General features: G+C 33.2%; 1 protein-coding gene across 2 annotated transcripts in view; it reads right to left on the bottom strand.

Moving 5' to 3' along the window:
- Positions 1 to 225: 225 nt before the first annotated feature.
- Positions 226 to 15,624, bottom strand: part of CHIC2 (cysteine rich hydrophobic domain 2) — a 74,303-nt gene continuing 58,904 nt past the window's right edge. For both annotated transcript variants that reach the window (XM_035004990.1, XM_035004991.1), the window contains exons 4-6: positions 14,335 to 14,391; positions 14,109 to 14,168; positions 226 to 10,643 (exon numbers count right to left, since the gene is read on the bottom strand). In XM_035004990.1, coding sequence (XP_034860881.1) covers positions 10,593 to 10,643; positions 14,109 to 14,168; positions 14,335 to 14,391 — 168 coding nt within the window. In that variant the 3' untranslated portion in view covers positions 226 to 10,592. The remainder of the gene's footprint in view (positions 10,644 to 14,108; positions 14,169 to 14,334; positions 14,392 to 15,624) is intronic.

Genomic DNA, 15,624 nt, shown 5'->3' with positions numbered 1-15,624 from the left:
ATACAAAATTCATGAATGTTCATCTCTAGGCTACATTGTGTCCAACCTTGTTGGAGTCCTTTTTTTATTAGTACCGAAAAGTCCCTCATTGTCTATTTCTCTTCCATCTCACCACCACCAAAGAAAATACACTTGACATCAAATCACAACCAGAATGGTGGCAGTAAAACATAAAATAATTTTAATTTAGAAAACAACACACCCCTTGCATTTTTTGTAACAAAATCAAGTTTTTGGGTTCCAAGCTATTCATCATGGAGAGAATGTGTTTAATTTGATGTGAAGTTGGCTACCCAGCAGTCTAGTCAGGCCGTAGAATGTTTAACTCAGGGCCTGGTAGGCTGCCAGCCATTCTAAATGTTTTCACACGGACCAGCAATAAATAATTAAACGTCTAAGTCACAGTTCTCAGGTTGGGCAGTAGATAAAGCTAAAAGTTCCTCACTTCCAGAGATAAGAAATTTGGGGAATTTTTTTTTTGGTCCAACAATTTGCTTTAGGTGATCCTCTTTCAGTTACACAATCAATTTTGATAATGCTTTCTGGATTTCAAATAATTACTTTTAGGGGTTTTTTTTAATTGCTAAGTTTGCAAAAAAGACTCGGAAAGACCCCACATTTGTGAACCAGAGAGCATATGACTGGGGTTTTAGTCCTGGTGCTGTCACTAACCATCTAGGAGTGCAGACAAGTGACAGACTTCCTAGGTCATAAGGTTAGAATGGGAAGGGACAGTGTCTTACCGTAATTGAGAATATTTTTCACAATACACAAGCTCTCCTTTCCTCTCCTCCCAATTCTAACGGGGGTGGGAGTATAGTCATGTATATTTGAAAAAAAAAAAAACAAACAAAAACACTCCCCAGTTGATTCTAATGCACACTCCCATAGGGCACGTTTGGGGTTTCTTCCAGCTCTGAAATCCCACACTTTTAAACAATGGATGTGGACTATGGCTGAAGAGCAAGACCCACTACTGGCAGAATTGGAAAAGATGATAGTGCTTTTCTACACACATCCTTTCTTCAAAGCTCTTTTTCCAGCCTCAGTGTTGATGATTTTGATAGTATTTACAAGCATGCCATGCATTTATAAATACCCTAACTTATCTTTGCCCTAAGCTGTAATACAGAACAAATACCGATCAAGGCAGAGTGGCTGATTTCTTACACTTGCATTCTTTTACAAAACTACCCTCCAGCAGGTAGTAGTATATTACATACAGAAGACTAACTATGAAGAGCTGGTTTATCAGTTTATAAATCTTAGAATACTTCTGGTAAATTTTACCTATATATGCAAAATAATTTCACAAAAGTTTTTGGTACATGTTGGATGCTCAAACTATACTGCTTATTTTTTGCCTACATGAACAGAACAGGTTTGTCTACCTCTTCAGGTCAGGCTGTCCAAGTATATGAATTCTAAAGTTTAAAGTAATGTAAAAGTCACTTTCAATGGATTAATATCAATTTGGGGGGGAGCTCTCAATATATAATACAAAAATACTATGTTTCTCACTTCTCACTACCTTTCACCTATAATTAAGTCTTACCTGCTTTCCTCATTCTTACAAATTCTCAATTTTAGGATTACAGCATGGAAGAATGGTAGCATTAATATAGAAACCATTGACAAATACAGTCAGATATGCCAGGCTGAAGATATAAGTTCATTCATCTCTGTTCTTTCCAGCTTTAGTCTTTAAGCTATAGGTAATTAATTTTAAAAGCTTTAAAAATATTACAGGGCAAAAAACACACTCAGGAATATGGGTATACCAAGATTTTGGAATGGAAGACAAAAATTCTTACCAGATTTAGTCTGGAAATTAAGATTTTATCTATGAAGCACAGTAGTTGATAAGCATCTTTTAGGAAAACCATCTAATGAAAAGGTACTATAAACACAGGAATTAAGGATTTCCTTTTCAGATGTTCCTTATAAATTTCCTATTTCCCACTGGTAGCAGAATGCCTTTGGAATTTATGCTTCTTGCCCAGATCATTCAACATTAAAGAACTATTAGAGTTTTTACTGATGTAATTGTTTTGACAGAAACAGTCATTTCTTGTCTCCAAATAATGCAGGCTTGTCCTTTTAACACTTGAGATACTTCCCTTGTGATCAATTTTAAATTTGCTCAGACTTATGTAGCAACTTTTCTTCATAGTTTCCATATTATTTTTGACATTTCTAATTTAGAATGCCTAAATGTTCTTCAACTTGTATCAGTGCAGTATTTGTGCTGATTAAAAAACAGAGCAAAGCCATATGCATTAAGAGCAGACTGTCAGAATAATGTAAACCACGGGTTGAGCCACAAAGGTATTCCTCAGCTCCTTCAAGGTCCTGCCACCCAAGCAAATCACTTCACTGGTTCAAGACATGTCTACTTGCATTCTCCCTCCCCTTAGAGTATTTGAGTTTTATAGTGAAGAGAGTCTTTGAAGTCTAGAATAGGACACCAAGTAAGGAGCATGCAACTAAAACCTTCAATCTGATAATCTAGTTAACATCCTTAGCACCTAGTGACATACCAACAACAAAATTTGAATATGCTAATCCTCACAACCAAAAGAACTGGTTCATCCATAGGGCTTCCTTTAAGGGACGAGGACGTCACAACCTAAGGTCCTAAGGTGTAGAAAGTATAGCCTCAGTCATGCGCTACGAAGAATTCAAAAAGAGATTTGGGGGTGAGAGGGAACCATGTTTTTGCCACTTGAGAAAGAGTTTCTCACTTTTTTAAGGGCCCTATATTAGTCAATGAGGTAATCTATGGTATGCAGCCTGGGGTCCAAAAAGTGGGTGGTCTTTGCAGAGGGAGGTGCTCACTCACTCTACCTCTGGCCAGAGCCAGTTCCTGCAGCTGGACCGAAGGCAGCCCACAGACTACACTCGGCACATTTCTTCATTTCTCACTTGAGTGCCCTTCTTTAGTTCCCTTTCAACTGCCCACTTTATATCGGCTTCATTACACCACCGCTCCATTTGTAATGTAAATTGGGAAACTCGGGGAAGTTTTTCTTTTGGCCTTGTCTACGGAAGAATACGGAGAGGTATTCAAAACGTATTAACACAAATCAATGGCACCAATAAAAGCAAAATCTCCTTAGCAACATAATCTTGATTGCAAAAGGAGAACTGAGAGCATTTAGCAGAACAGTGGCCCACATGGAATACGCATTTGTCTGGAAGAATCCAGCACAAAGCCTAAAAGAGAGATTTTGAAAAAATCCAAAATTAACTCACAGGGAACAGTTACTCTTTTTTTCAAAAGTACACAATTGGCTACATTAAATCTATCGTGTGCTTTTGGCTCAGCAACATTGTATCACACCACTTTGCAAACTGAAATTACAACACCCTGCATGCTTCACATGAGTTACAGGGTGTTTTTTGTTTGTTTTGTTTTTTGAGGTTTTTTTTTTCTTTCTTTCTTGATTTCTTTAGTAAAGCAAACAAAAAAGTCTCAAGAAATATTCATCTCACACACAATGCAAAGAAAATTGAATGGCTATCTAACAATATCTAAGACTGTAGGTACAAAAGGTTGAGCTATCCTTTTAGGCTTTCTGTGCTGGGTTCTAAGATAGTAATGCCTGCCAGCGGTAATGGCATTTTTGCTTAGGTCTCCATTTGTGAAAAAGAAAACTGAATACACTTCTGAGAACTCTCATATTTTTCTCGTCAGAATGAAAATAAGGAGTGACTGAAAGAACAGGAATTCAGAAAATAAGGAATCAATTCTTTCAAAACTACAATATTTAGATGATTCGAGGAAACAATCCACAAACACAAAATTTCCCTCTTAGTTTTTAAATGTTTCAAACAGAATTGTCCTTTTGTATTTTAACTAAAGCAATCCAGGTGACGGAGATGAAAGCATCTTTGCTGCCTAACATCAACTGAGTTACAATTTATCTTAGAATGAAGTGTGTGTGCATGTGTGTGTGTATGCACATACATGTATTTTTTCTCCCATATGTGTGGAATTATTTCTTAAAGGTTTGCACTAGAATCTGGGTCAACCAAGTAAAACAAAAAAGTAAAAGTGTGTATGACAAGTATTTATTTGAAACAATACAACAGATAAACTTTAAATACTGCTAAATATGTGTATTTATAGGAGTAGGGATTAGAATTATTTCCGCCTCCCCCTGAAAGCTTAAAAACCAATGCTAAACCTAAATAAGATAATTGAGAACCCTATTTTAAAAGCTGTATTGCCTTTTAAACAACTTAAATAAGATCTTTGGCGAAAAAAGATAATATATAAGTTGTACCTTTTCTCTTTTTTCTATGTGCACGTTTATGAACACATAAATACAAAAGTTTATTATGCATGGTTCCTAAACTCATATTCATAATGTCAATTATTTTATTCCCAGGTATTTGTAAAGATCATATCTACAGAAGAAGTATTTGTGTGTGTATTCATTCATACGGTCATTTCAACAGACATAATTAGTTTGGCCAATTTCTTTTAAAGTGATTTGATCTCTAAGCGCCAGGCTCTCTTTTCCCACTTCACCTAAAGTGGCTTAAAATTTTATTTAATGTAGTATAGTCTTTAAAGACCAAATGCTGTAAATTAGCCCACATTTTAGTTTCAAGCACAGAATCACATATTGAAGTCACACATTACAACCAACTCACTTAACAACAAAAACTCAACTAGCCAAAGCAAGCAAGCAAAATAAGAAAAAAAAAGTCCCCTAGCTCAAATTAGAAATCCATTTGTTTACTAGAAAAACCCTGTCAATTAGGACTTGATTTTATAAGACTAAATATACTGCAACCAACATGGGACCAAAAACCAAACCACTTTAAATATAACCCATCTACGTATTTCTTCACAATTATGAAGGCCAACAAATTTTTATCTAAACCCCCCATCTTGTTTTAACACAAACAGATGTTTGACAATGGTGCCAATTTCTTAATAATGAAAGAAAAATATGATACATACCTTTTAAGATTCAACTATATATTTTATAGAAGTTATTTTCATTTTTTAAAATGTTACTAGACTTACCTGAATGTAACTAGAATTACCTGAAAACATAATAGGGACCCTGATCGTGGGTCTGCATAACTGCTCCCCTACCATAAGTTTCTGATTATTTTATTTGAAAACTTTCCATGCTTATTAAGGATATAGGAATAAATTCCTAAAATTCTTTATTTAGTGTTTTTTAAAAAACTGTCAAACTTACATTATAAAAGATAAATAAAAGAATATTCAAGGTAGTCTCCCGTTATCTTCTCGAAGGACAATAGCAGAGGAAAACTCTATCTAGAACAATATTTTTTCTTTAAAAAAAAAAAGTTCCATTGTAATACATAAAGAATATATAAAAGGAAGCATAAAGCTCTGTGCAATTCCCCACCATTGCATAATTTTGCCCCTTGTAAACCAAAGTGTAGGGAAACAATATAGTTATTTCTCTCAGCCAACAGATTTCAGCACAATGCTTTCCAATCAGGTCCACCTTGCTTCCACTGCCAGCTTCATAATGCTTAACTCTTCTGAGAGGACAAAATGTCATTCATTAGCTCCAACAAATGTAAAAAGAAAGAGAGACTTTAAAAGAGCTTTGATAACTTCAGTTAAAACAAACTCCTGTTTATGAAGACTTCATGGCAATGCAATGAGATTATTGTAATTATCTAATTAAATAAGCTGCTACTAGAAGAGAAAGAAGGAGGTGGTCTTTTATTAGTGCAAAAGGTTTCTTGAGGGAACAGAATGTCCGTTCCTTCTTGAACATTTTAAATCCATACAGAATTTATGTCAAGAAAGAACTAGAACCAGTTATACTAAATTACGAACCAACAGGAGAGGAAATCTGCAGTTTGAGAATGTATTACGGTCCAGTAGAGTAGCCAAAACACTGATCCGTTACTTGTCTTCTCTTAAAGGCTGGCTGACTTTCTTTAAAAACAAATACATACAATTTGGCTTATCTGCCAAAATTAAGAATGCCTGGTATGGATAGTTTACTGAAATATTTCTGAGATAAAGAGCTGAGAAAGCGATACACTATCTATCCTTCATAAAGAGAAAAAAGCGGTCATCTCTCAAATTCAGAGCACCATGTTTATGAAGTAGAGGAGATGCTATTTAAAGCGGGGGGGGGGGGGCATGATTTTGCTTAAGTATCTGAAATGTAACTACATCTTAAAGGGTCTTATTAGAAAGAAACTTTTCTCAAGTATTGTACTTAATGTCTATGTGATTTTTAAACATGCAAATCATTACTATAAATATATACATACATAGAGAGTACTCTCTTTAATTTTAAATGCAAAATTTGAGAGTAACTCAGGTTACTGCTGACTCTGTAAGTCAAAAAAGCTACTTATTCATTTCTACTTTTATATAGGACTTAGTAAATAACAGCAAAATAAATGACTTAAAATATGAGGTAGTCACAGTATCTTCCTTTTGTGGAAAAAGATAAATGCAAAGAAGCCAAGTAATTTGATGATTTCTCAGAACATCAGAAATAACTTCAAAATCAGGATTGGCATTCTGAATTTCTATTTTCAGTATTGTCTATTAAGGCTACAAACAACCTCTGTTGTTCAATTTACCATTGTGGGAGGAAGGGGAATATTGCTCCCTAGTACACAGAATTATGACTAATAATATAAACAATATTTAGGTTTCTCTTACATTACTATCTAAACATCTTTGTAAAAGTACAGAACAAGATAATAACTCAAGTTTTAAAGACAAATCACCTTCACATCTCAACTTACATAAAAGGCATGTTCCTAAAAATAACATAAAGTTGCTTATTATATCTAAAAGTGTATTTAACACAACTATTATGGGATAATTAATAGTTTGGTTTATTTGGTTTAGGATTGGCCTTGAGCCTATCCTTTCTGCCATAATAGTAGATATAAATCAGCTTTCTTCAGAAATGGTGGTTTGAGAAGCCCCACATGCAACCATCCTATTATTCTTTCCCTGCGAAGTCTGGACCAATAGGGTCTGTTGAAAAGGAAAATATCAATTGCACCACTGTTCCAATGGGAAATTTGAGTTTAGAAACTTTTAAAATTCAAGTACCACCTTAGCAGAATGGAGAGTCACCCATTAATCACTTAACGTGACTAACTCACTTTAATTGGCCTTCTAAATACCTAGCTAAGAATGCAAAAGAATTACCATTTGTACTGCGAGCTCTGGGGAAGGAAAACAAAAGGCAATGGTGAGCTATGTCTGTATCTGGATGAAGACTCTGGACATCAGGAGGGCAGCAAAAGGACCCACACTGCTTCAGCAGGATAGGAGAAGGAAAGAGGGTTCCAGGACTAGATGTTGGAATTCAGTCAAAGACAGTTTTAAACAGATTGTACTTCTGATTTAGTACTACTGACCAATATTGAACCAAACCAAATATTTACAGTGAAAATCAGGCATGCAGCTAAACGTTATAATTGTGAAGCAGAATACCATAAAAGTTAAAACAGTCTATGTACATAATGTTATGTAAGACTACTGTAGTTTGAACGCATGCAACTGTGGATCCAGCTGTACATGTTACTATTAATATCATTCTTTTATAACCCAAGATTGATATGGAATGTTGTCAAAGTTTTATATAGTTTGCCTGTGTCTACTAATATAAAGAAGCAATCAGAGGTTGTCTACAAATAACACTGAAAACACAGCCATGGAGAAAGTTGTAGTTCTTCCTGATTTAAAATGTTCAATTATAAAAGTAGTTTTTCTAATAAGGAAAGGAAATTATTGCTTACTATTAAAGGTTTGAACACTTCTTGATTTTAGGCCAAAATTACATGTTTATATTTCAAATGAATGGAACCTAGCCATTAAAGAGTCTTAATAAAGCATCTGATGACCATTTTATATAGGTAAGGTGACCCTCTTGTGAGCAGGGCCAGCATCTGCCTTAGAAGCTAAACATGTCACTTGAATTTTACTTATAGCCTTTAGGTTCTAGAGTATATATTTTAACTCAGATATATAATAGTAGTGTATTAAAATATAATAAGCTTTGGAAAAGTAAATGTTTCTACACAAGAATGATGGACTACCTGTAAAATGCCAGTAATATATAAAAGATCGTAAGTTATTCACTTAGCCTATGCAAAATCTATATGCTAGATTTTCTGCCAATGATACCTTTTCTTGGCCAGTTTTAAAAGTACCTATGGTTCATGTCTCACAAACTTTAAGTTAGAAAACAGGAACTGAAGAACAATTATCATTTTAAGTACTTCCTTTGGACTAATGTTCATACAACATAGGCATCTCTGACATTTCTAATTTCCAGCAACATGGGCACTTAGATTCATGAATCAAGAAAGAATAAGCCAGCGGGCTTACTTGGGGCTACCAATAAAAACCCAAACATGGAAATCTAACTGCTCAAGGCATAACTGGCTAATGGTAATGCCACATATTAAGCATTCACGGTTCTTTTCTATATACACATTGGAAATGTAAGAGTGCACATTTCTCAGGACCTTAAAGCAACTGCCATGCCTCTCAAAATCAGAAAAGCTTTAAAGGGATTCCTATACCTAAATACTATCAACTGTGAAAATTACCTTACGTTAAAATATTCTTATGGGAATAATTTTTAAATTAAAATTTCCAGAAAACTAATAACAGGAGAAAAAAATTATGTTGAAATAGGTACAGTTCTTCCTATAAAGCTGATCAATACGGTACTCTACAAATTTACAGAATTTTAGATATAGAACACTGTGTTGCAGAGCCTACAGAATTATATTTTTCTGCTCTTTCTGAATCCTGAGGCAGATTTTAGCCTTCTCCAGACAATAATTTTTCACACTGAAACCATATAGGAATACTAGTTTTTGTAATAGCATTACCTTTTAGTTCTACTACTTTAAGGTGGTAGGACATACCCTGGACACAAGGTCAATAAAGCGAGATGGGTCTGAATTATTTGTACTTTGAGCTCTTCATAGGAAAAGTGGTTTATAAATTCAAGTTGTTAAGTGTTTTGGGGAGCAATGGAAACAAATAATACTCAGGTGAAAAAAAAAAAAACCACCCTAGTTTTTAAGATAGTTCCTGACGTCCAATATAGGATATAAGATTTAAGATACTAGAATCCAACTATCCAATTTATATAGAATTACAGTACTTTGGAGGAGTACAGAGAAATACTTTTAAAAAATACAGGTATATAAATTAATGAAACTGGTATTTAAAAGATTTAATACAAGGAGAAAAGATACTGTATAGTGGTACCAATTCTTAATACAAATTAGTAAGCATAGTTTATATAATTTCAAAAGTTATTCACATTATTGCTAGATACCACAGTTGTATGGAACAAGTTCTTGACACACATTAAAACCTTTATAATTTCAGGTCTATAAAAACAAAAATTTACACATAGGCCATTCAGAAATTTAGAAAGTTTTAAAATGCATGGAGATATGTACAACAAAAGGAAGGAAAAAATATGTATGTTTGTATATATTTAAAAGAAACAAGCTAATCTGATTAAACTTATATGTCACATTTTCGATCAAAAAAGTATACATAACTGGACTGAAAGCGAACTAGTGGATAAAAACAGTACTAAATACGTCCTCCATTTCTTAGTAATAATCTCTTCTAAATATCAATGGGGTATTAAACACCAGCTTACTTTTAATTCTACAACTTTTGCTTTCTTTCAAAAACCTTTCAGAAACATACATCCATTCTACAATTATGTTAGACTGGGAGAAATATTTTCCTTAGAAATTTTTAAAAGGAGTATTTCCATACTTTGCTATATAAGATTTGATAAACAATAAAAAATAATGCAAGTAAGGCCATTATTATCATCTTGATCAAAAATATACACAGATTGTAATGCTACTGTATTTTGTGATCCTGAGGTCTAGTAACCATTAGGTGCATGCATACCATTCATTATTTGTCTATTCTAATAAAAATAATTTAATCCTGCCTTACTACCTCTGAAGACAGAAATACTGTCAAAAATTTTTGATAGGTCTTCATAATGTTACAGATATTTCTGCTGTAAACAGAGCATTAGGAATTGTATGGGAAAGGATATGTTAGGTTCCAAAAAGCTATTAAAGAAAACTTACTATTTTAAAATAATAACTGTTTTAAATTTTAAAAGGAAGAAAAATAATACAAAGAGTGTGCTTGCTAGAATAGGTAAGTAGAGCCTTACAAAAATGTTCTTCTATATTATGGAATTAATAAATAAAGGACTGTGTGTACCTTGGTGATAAAATAAAAAAGGCTGGCCACTTTTTATGCTAATTTCAAATGTATTTTTTCGATAATACAAAAAAAGTAATCCTTGAAAATCAGAATACATAACAGAAAAGAGCACAATAACTTAAGTATTAAACATCTGTATGAAATAATTTGCAAAGTTTGACAAAAATGCACACTTAGAACATGCGGTTATTTAAAAAAAACAAAAACAGAAAAAAACACCACACGATTCTGTAGAACCAATGTTATGTCACCACCAGGAGAGCACCAAGCAAGGCACCATTGGAAAGACAACATACTTGGAAAGTCTCTATAAATAAAGTAAATGCTAATCTGGTCGAAAAATCGGTGTCTTTGGTAAAAATTCTATGAGGATGACCTGTAGAAGGAGAAAAAAAAGTTTTAAAAAGATTTAAATAAATTTTTATCTTAAACAAATTTCCGTTCTATGCCATCACTTACAGCAATTTTGACAGTGCCCCTGAAGGAGAATGCATGTGGGGGTAAATGACGAAGGGAGCCAGAACCAGCATTTCTTAAGAACTCACTACATACCAAGTGTCTCATACTCTGTATATCTTTTTAATCCTAAGAGCTTCTTCATGAGGCAAGTATTATTACCCTCATTTTACAGATGAGGATACTGATGATCCAAGTAAGTATAACACCACGCACTGTGGGGTCAATATTTGAACACAGGACTACCTTAATTCCAAAGCCTTGCCCTTTCTACTGCACTATGTGGTTACAACCAACCTAATGTTTATTTCTTTGGCCTTCCTCCTTTTTATCTCACCCAATTCCATGGGTCTTTGGGTTCTAGATTTGCTCTCACTTTACCCTACCATGATATGTAATCTCTTGATAAAGGGTCCTTTATCTCTTTAATTTTTGAAAAAAGTTCTTTTCTTCTTAGGTCAGCAATATTAAAGACTAAATTTGTTCCAAAGGACCTTTTACTATGAAACTAAAGGAAAACCAATAAAAACAAAACACATTAACACAGAAAAACACAAGGTGACCAGAGCTAATATTTATTCCAAATGTGAGTTGCCTTAAACGACAATCAATTAATTCTTTCCCTTGTTCCAACTCTGTATGAAACTGATGCTAAACAAAACATTATTTGAACAGCTTCCAAGTTTGGTGAACTCCTCATTTTTCTTTCAGAAACTTGTCCTGATATAACCTCCAGGTTTGGACACTCTTCTACATTTAGCCAAATGAGCCAGAAACTTTCATTTTCACTCTTCAATTCTCCTGACTTTTGATCTGTCTCAATAAAGAAGGCTCTTCTACACACAGCTCAAAAATACTTCTCTCCTACTTTAGTTATCCTGTACTAAGCCTTCGGTGCCACCCTTTGACACTCTTCTGACCTGGCATTTGCCAACAAAATGTTCACTGGTTTCCTACAGCTTTTTATTTGAGCTAGATTCCTGTTTCTCAGTTTCCTCATATAATAAATAAAGGGATTGGACTAGATGACAAAATTCATTGCAGCTCTAAATTTTGATGATTAAACTACCTGATTTGATGTTTAAACTACTTATGAGTCAACATTCAATAAACACTTCTATATTTCAAACATGTCCTCATCAGACAGTTTCATAAATTTCAGTTCTTAGGTGTAGGCATCACATTTTACAGTGTTTACCATCTAATGCAAAATAAAGGCTACCTTTGACTATATTTGAATTATCATTAGTTTTTAAAGAATATATCCTACAACCTCATTTCACACACAGAAAGAAGCCACACATAGAAACTGGCCACTTGTCTTATTTCTTCTAAATCACACTATTCTACTGTATCTGAATAAAAGAAAAGTTGGTATCAAGTTGGTATTTTTTCTAGATTGTCCCCAATATTCAAAATATAATCAAGGAGAATCATTTTCTTTTAACTAACAAATGAAACTTCTGTAAGTTAAAGAAAAGTTGAGGTCAAAGAGAAATATGTGGTAAAAAGTGCCCCAATTCATTAGAAAAATGAAGCACTCTTCTTCTTACTATTTTGCTATCTTAACTTTTGAAAATTATTTCTTAAGGAGTTTTTGAAATTATGTTATTCTCCCAAGCAACTATCACAAATATACATACTCTGAGAAAACTTAGAAAAAAACACATTTTTGTAGCAATTTTTATATATTTTTCCTTTTAAAAAATTGTATTTTTAAGTAATCTTTATACCCAACATGGGGCTCGAACCCACAATCCTGTCACATGCTCCACGGACTGAGCCAGCCAGCCACCCCTATATTTTTCCTTTGAACAACTGTTTTGGATATCTTCTATGATGGTATACAAAATAATACGGCTTTAGGAAAAGTGTTTATCTAAAAATTCATGATAAATTACACTATTTTACAAAGTACATAGTTCAGAATGTTCTGGATGGTTAAATTATTTTATTTTTAGTTAATAAAAGAATGTCATAAAAATAAACATGAATATTTGAGTGCATTTTATGAATGAATGACGTTCTTATAGTTCTATCTGGAAATAACAGCACTGGAAATAACTTTCATGTTTTCCTTTCCCAAGTAAATTTACAAATGTGTTAGTATTTCGGTTCATAAATATAGCAAGTATTTTTTCACAAAATCCTTTAAATCATCCCTCCCCCCAAAATATATAAACTCTTACCATCTATGATGAAAGCACTAGACTAGCATTTCTTAATAAAAAAAAGTATCAAGTATCTTTCTCATCATCATAAATTAACATGTTTGATATAATAGATAATGATAAAATCTACATTCTTTGATTCAGTGAATAGAGCTATTCTATGAAAAAAGACATTTTTAAGATGTCTTTTATGTTCAAGGCTAGAAATGGGATTTGACTGTATGATAATGAAAGAAAGGGAAAATGCTACAGAGAAAAATGATTTTATGATAATTCCCAACTATTTAAGCACTGTTTTAATCAATCTCCTGCTCACACACACTCTCACACACATGCACACACATACATATACTATCTATGATGGCTATATTGTTTCAGAGAATAGACAAAATCTGCCAGAAGTGTGTCTGGTTACTTCACAAAGACTATGACTTTCATTTTCAACAATTAACTCTTCCACAGATCTTTTTCTTTTAATATAATAACCTTTCCATATTTAAAATAAAACATCCAAGCTCAGGGGAGAATAAATAAAAATTCATGATTTTCTACAGTATTCTGAACTTGAAAGGAGAAAAATTGTTCAAGTAAATCAAGGAGTCAGTAAATTAAACCCCATACTGAATAAACTCTAAAATTCATTGTATACATATGCCAATTAGATATCTTTTAAAGAATACAGGATGAGCAACCTCTCCTCTCCTGCTTTAAGATAATTTTTACAAAACAATATTCTAATAACATTTTGAAAGATTCTTTAAAGGCCACTGAGGTATGGGCAGTTAAAATATATAAAGGCTAAAGGTTTCTTAAGCTCCAACGGCTTGGCTGAAAGGTTTTCTTCCATACTTGGAAACTTGATTAGCATTATATAAAAAAGCCATATCTGACTTGCTGCGTAACCAAAGTTGTGGTTATTCTTTATACAGCATCTAAAATTTCACACTCCATCAACACATGTTCAGGCTATTTTATCTTGGCAATTAATTTATTATTTTTCAGAACACAGTGAAGCCTTGTTTTCAAGTCATTCATAACTTTATAAATCAGTCTTGCACATGAAACCATGCATCTGTGAACCGTAGAAAATCCCTGCGCTCAGGAGATTAAGCTCCTGACACCTTTGCTGATTAATAATCATGGAAAGAATAAGATCAGAAGCAAAATAAATGATCATTTAATAGAGAAACTCACAAAACAGCCCTTTAACTTACATATTCCATCATGTTATTCGTTTCACATTTCCTTTTGCTCAGTCTCCAGTGCAAGCACAGCTAGACAAGTAGGAGAGTAAAAGAAGAAAAATGAGCTCTATTTTATTGCAGCATACAGACTAACCCATTTGTCCACCTTTCATATTTTTAGTTCAACAAAAGCATCTGTTTCCATACTGTGCAATTCAGACCCCAACAGTACGAAGCTGCTCCCTGTGGTACTCACCTTGTGGTATAACCTATTGTTTTCCCATTCTAATAACTTCTCAATCGATCTTCGTGTCTGGAAGACAAATGAGAAAAAAGTTTACTCTTGACTGGTTTTAGAAAAACTTTGTTTTGCAGCTGTTTTTTGTGTGAAAAGGAGAGAGGTAGAAGACAGTGACTGAGTGAGTACATGGTGGTCTGTAATACTTTCAACATTTTAGTACTAAGTAGTACCCTGAACAGAAACAGTACTCTATTTTAATAAAGATATGGTTTTATTCTTCAGCACTGTATCTTTTTTTAACTGTTTCAAACTTATCAGCCTCTGATATGAAACTATCAAAGTCTTTTAAAAAGCTAATGTCAAAAAAATAAATAAAAATAAGAATAAATAAAAAGTTAATGTCATCTACCAAATGATATAAATTTTAATCCCCATTTCTTTCAAAAATATTTTTGCAGTACTTAGTGATAAAAGTTCCTTCATACATATTTTAAAACTAATTATTTAAGTATTAGTTAACAAAATACAAATGACTTTAGGGTAAAATCAAAAAGAAAATAATTAAACATTAATAGATAAAAAAATCAATTAGCTATCAAAACAAATTCTCACATCATACTTAAAAATAACACCCAAATTTAAAAGCCTGTTTATTAATTATTCCACAGATAAGGATTTTCAGAGGCAAAATATTATATACAAACCAACAAAAATGATACTGAAATGCTTAAATCAATACTATTGTTAAAGGAATCAACTGAGAAATTTATGTTTCAGTACACTTGATTTTTGCAGTATCTTATGCAGCATAAAATGGGTCTTGCCTGGAAGTATGAATAAAGGAGAGGATAATTCATGACGCCAGGTGTTAGGATGAGACTGACACAGCTGCAGGTGCAAAAGGGACAGACAGTGTTGCCACAAGAATCAACTGCAACTTGGTGCAGCTGCAGCTTCCTTGCAGGGGAAGGAAAAAAGCATCTAGCACTATTAACGTGCACAACTAAATGAGTACTAATAATCAAATATGAAAATTTGCATGTCAAGCCAAGGATGAGGTGAAAAATTGTTAGGATCAAGCTGGTTTTGAATAGTTTAATGTTACATAACAAATGGTTAATATTTCTTTAAAGTATCTACTGTAATCTAGGTTACCATACTACCTTTTAGCATGTTGTACATACTAAAGATACACTAGTCACATAGGTGCCAATTATAATTCATAACTACCAATGAATTACCCGCTATTACCATTTTCCAAGCTTATGTCATAAAAATCAGAAAATCCCCTAACTCTGAGCAATA

Source organism: Mirounga leonina, unplaced genomic scaffold (genome assembly GCF_011800145.1).
Source record: "Mirounga leonina isolate KUSES-001 unplaced genomic scaffold, KU_Mleo_1.0 Mir_129, whole genome shotgun sequence".
NCBI classification, from domain to species: domain Eukaryota; kingdom Metazoa; phylum Chordata; class Mammalia; order Carnivora; family Phocidae; genus Mirounga; species Mirounga leonina.
Note: the sequence above shows the minus strand (reverse complement) of the source record. Positions and strands in the feature narration are given on the sequence as shown.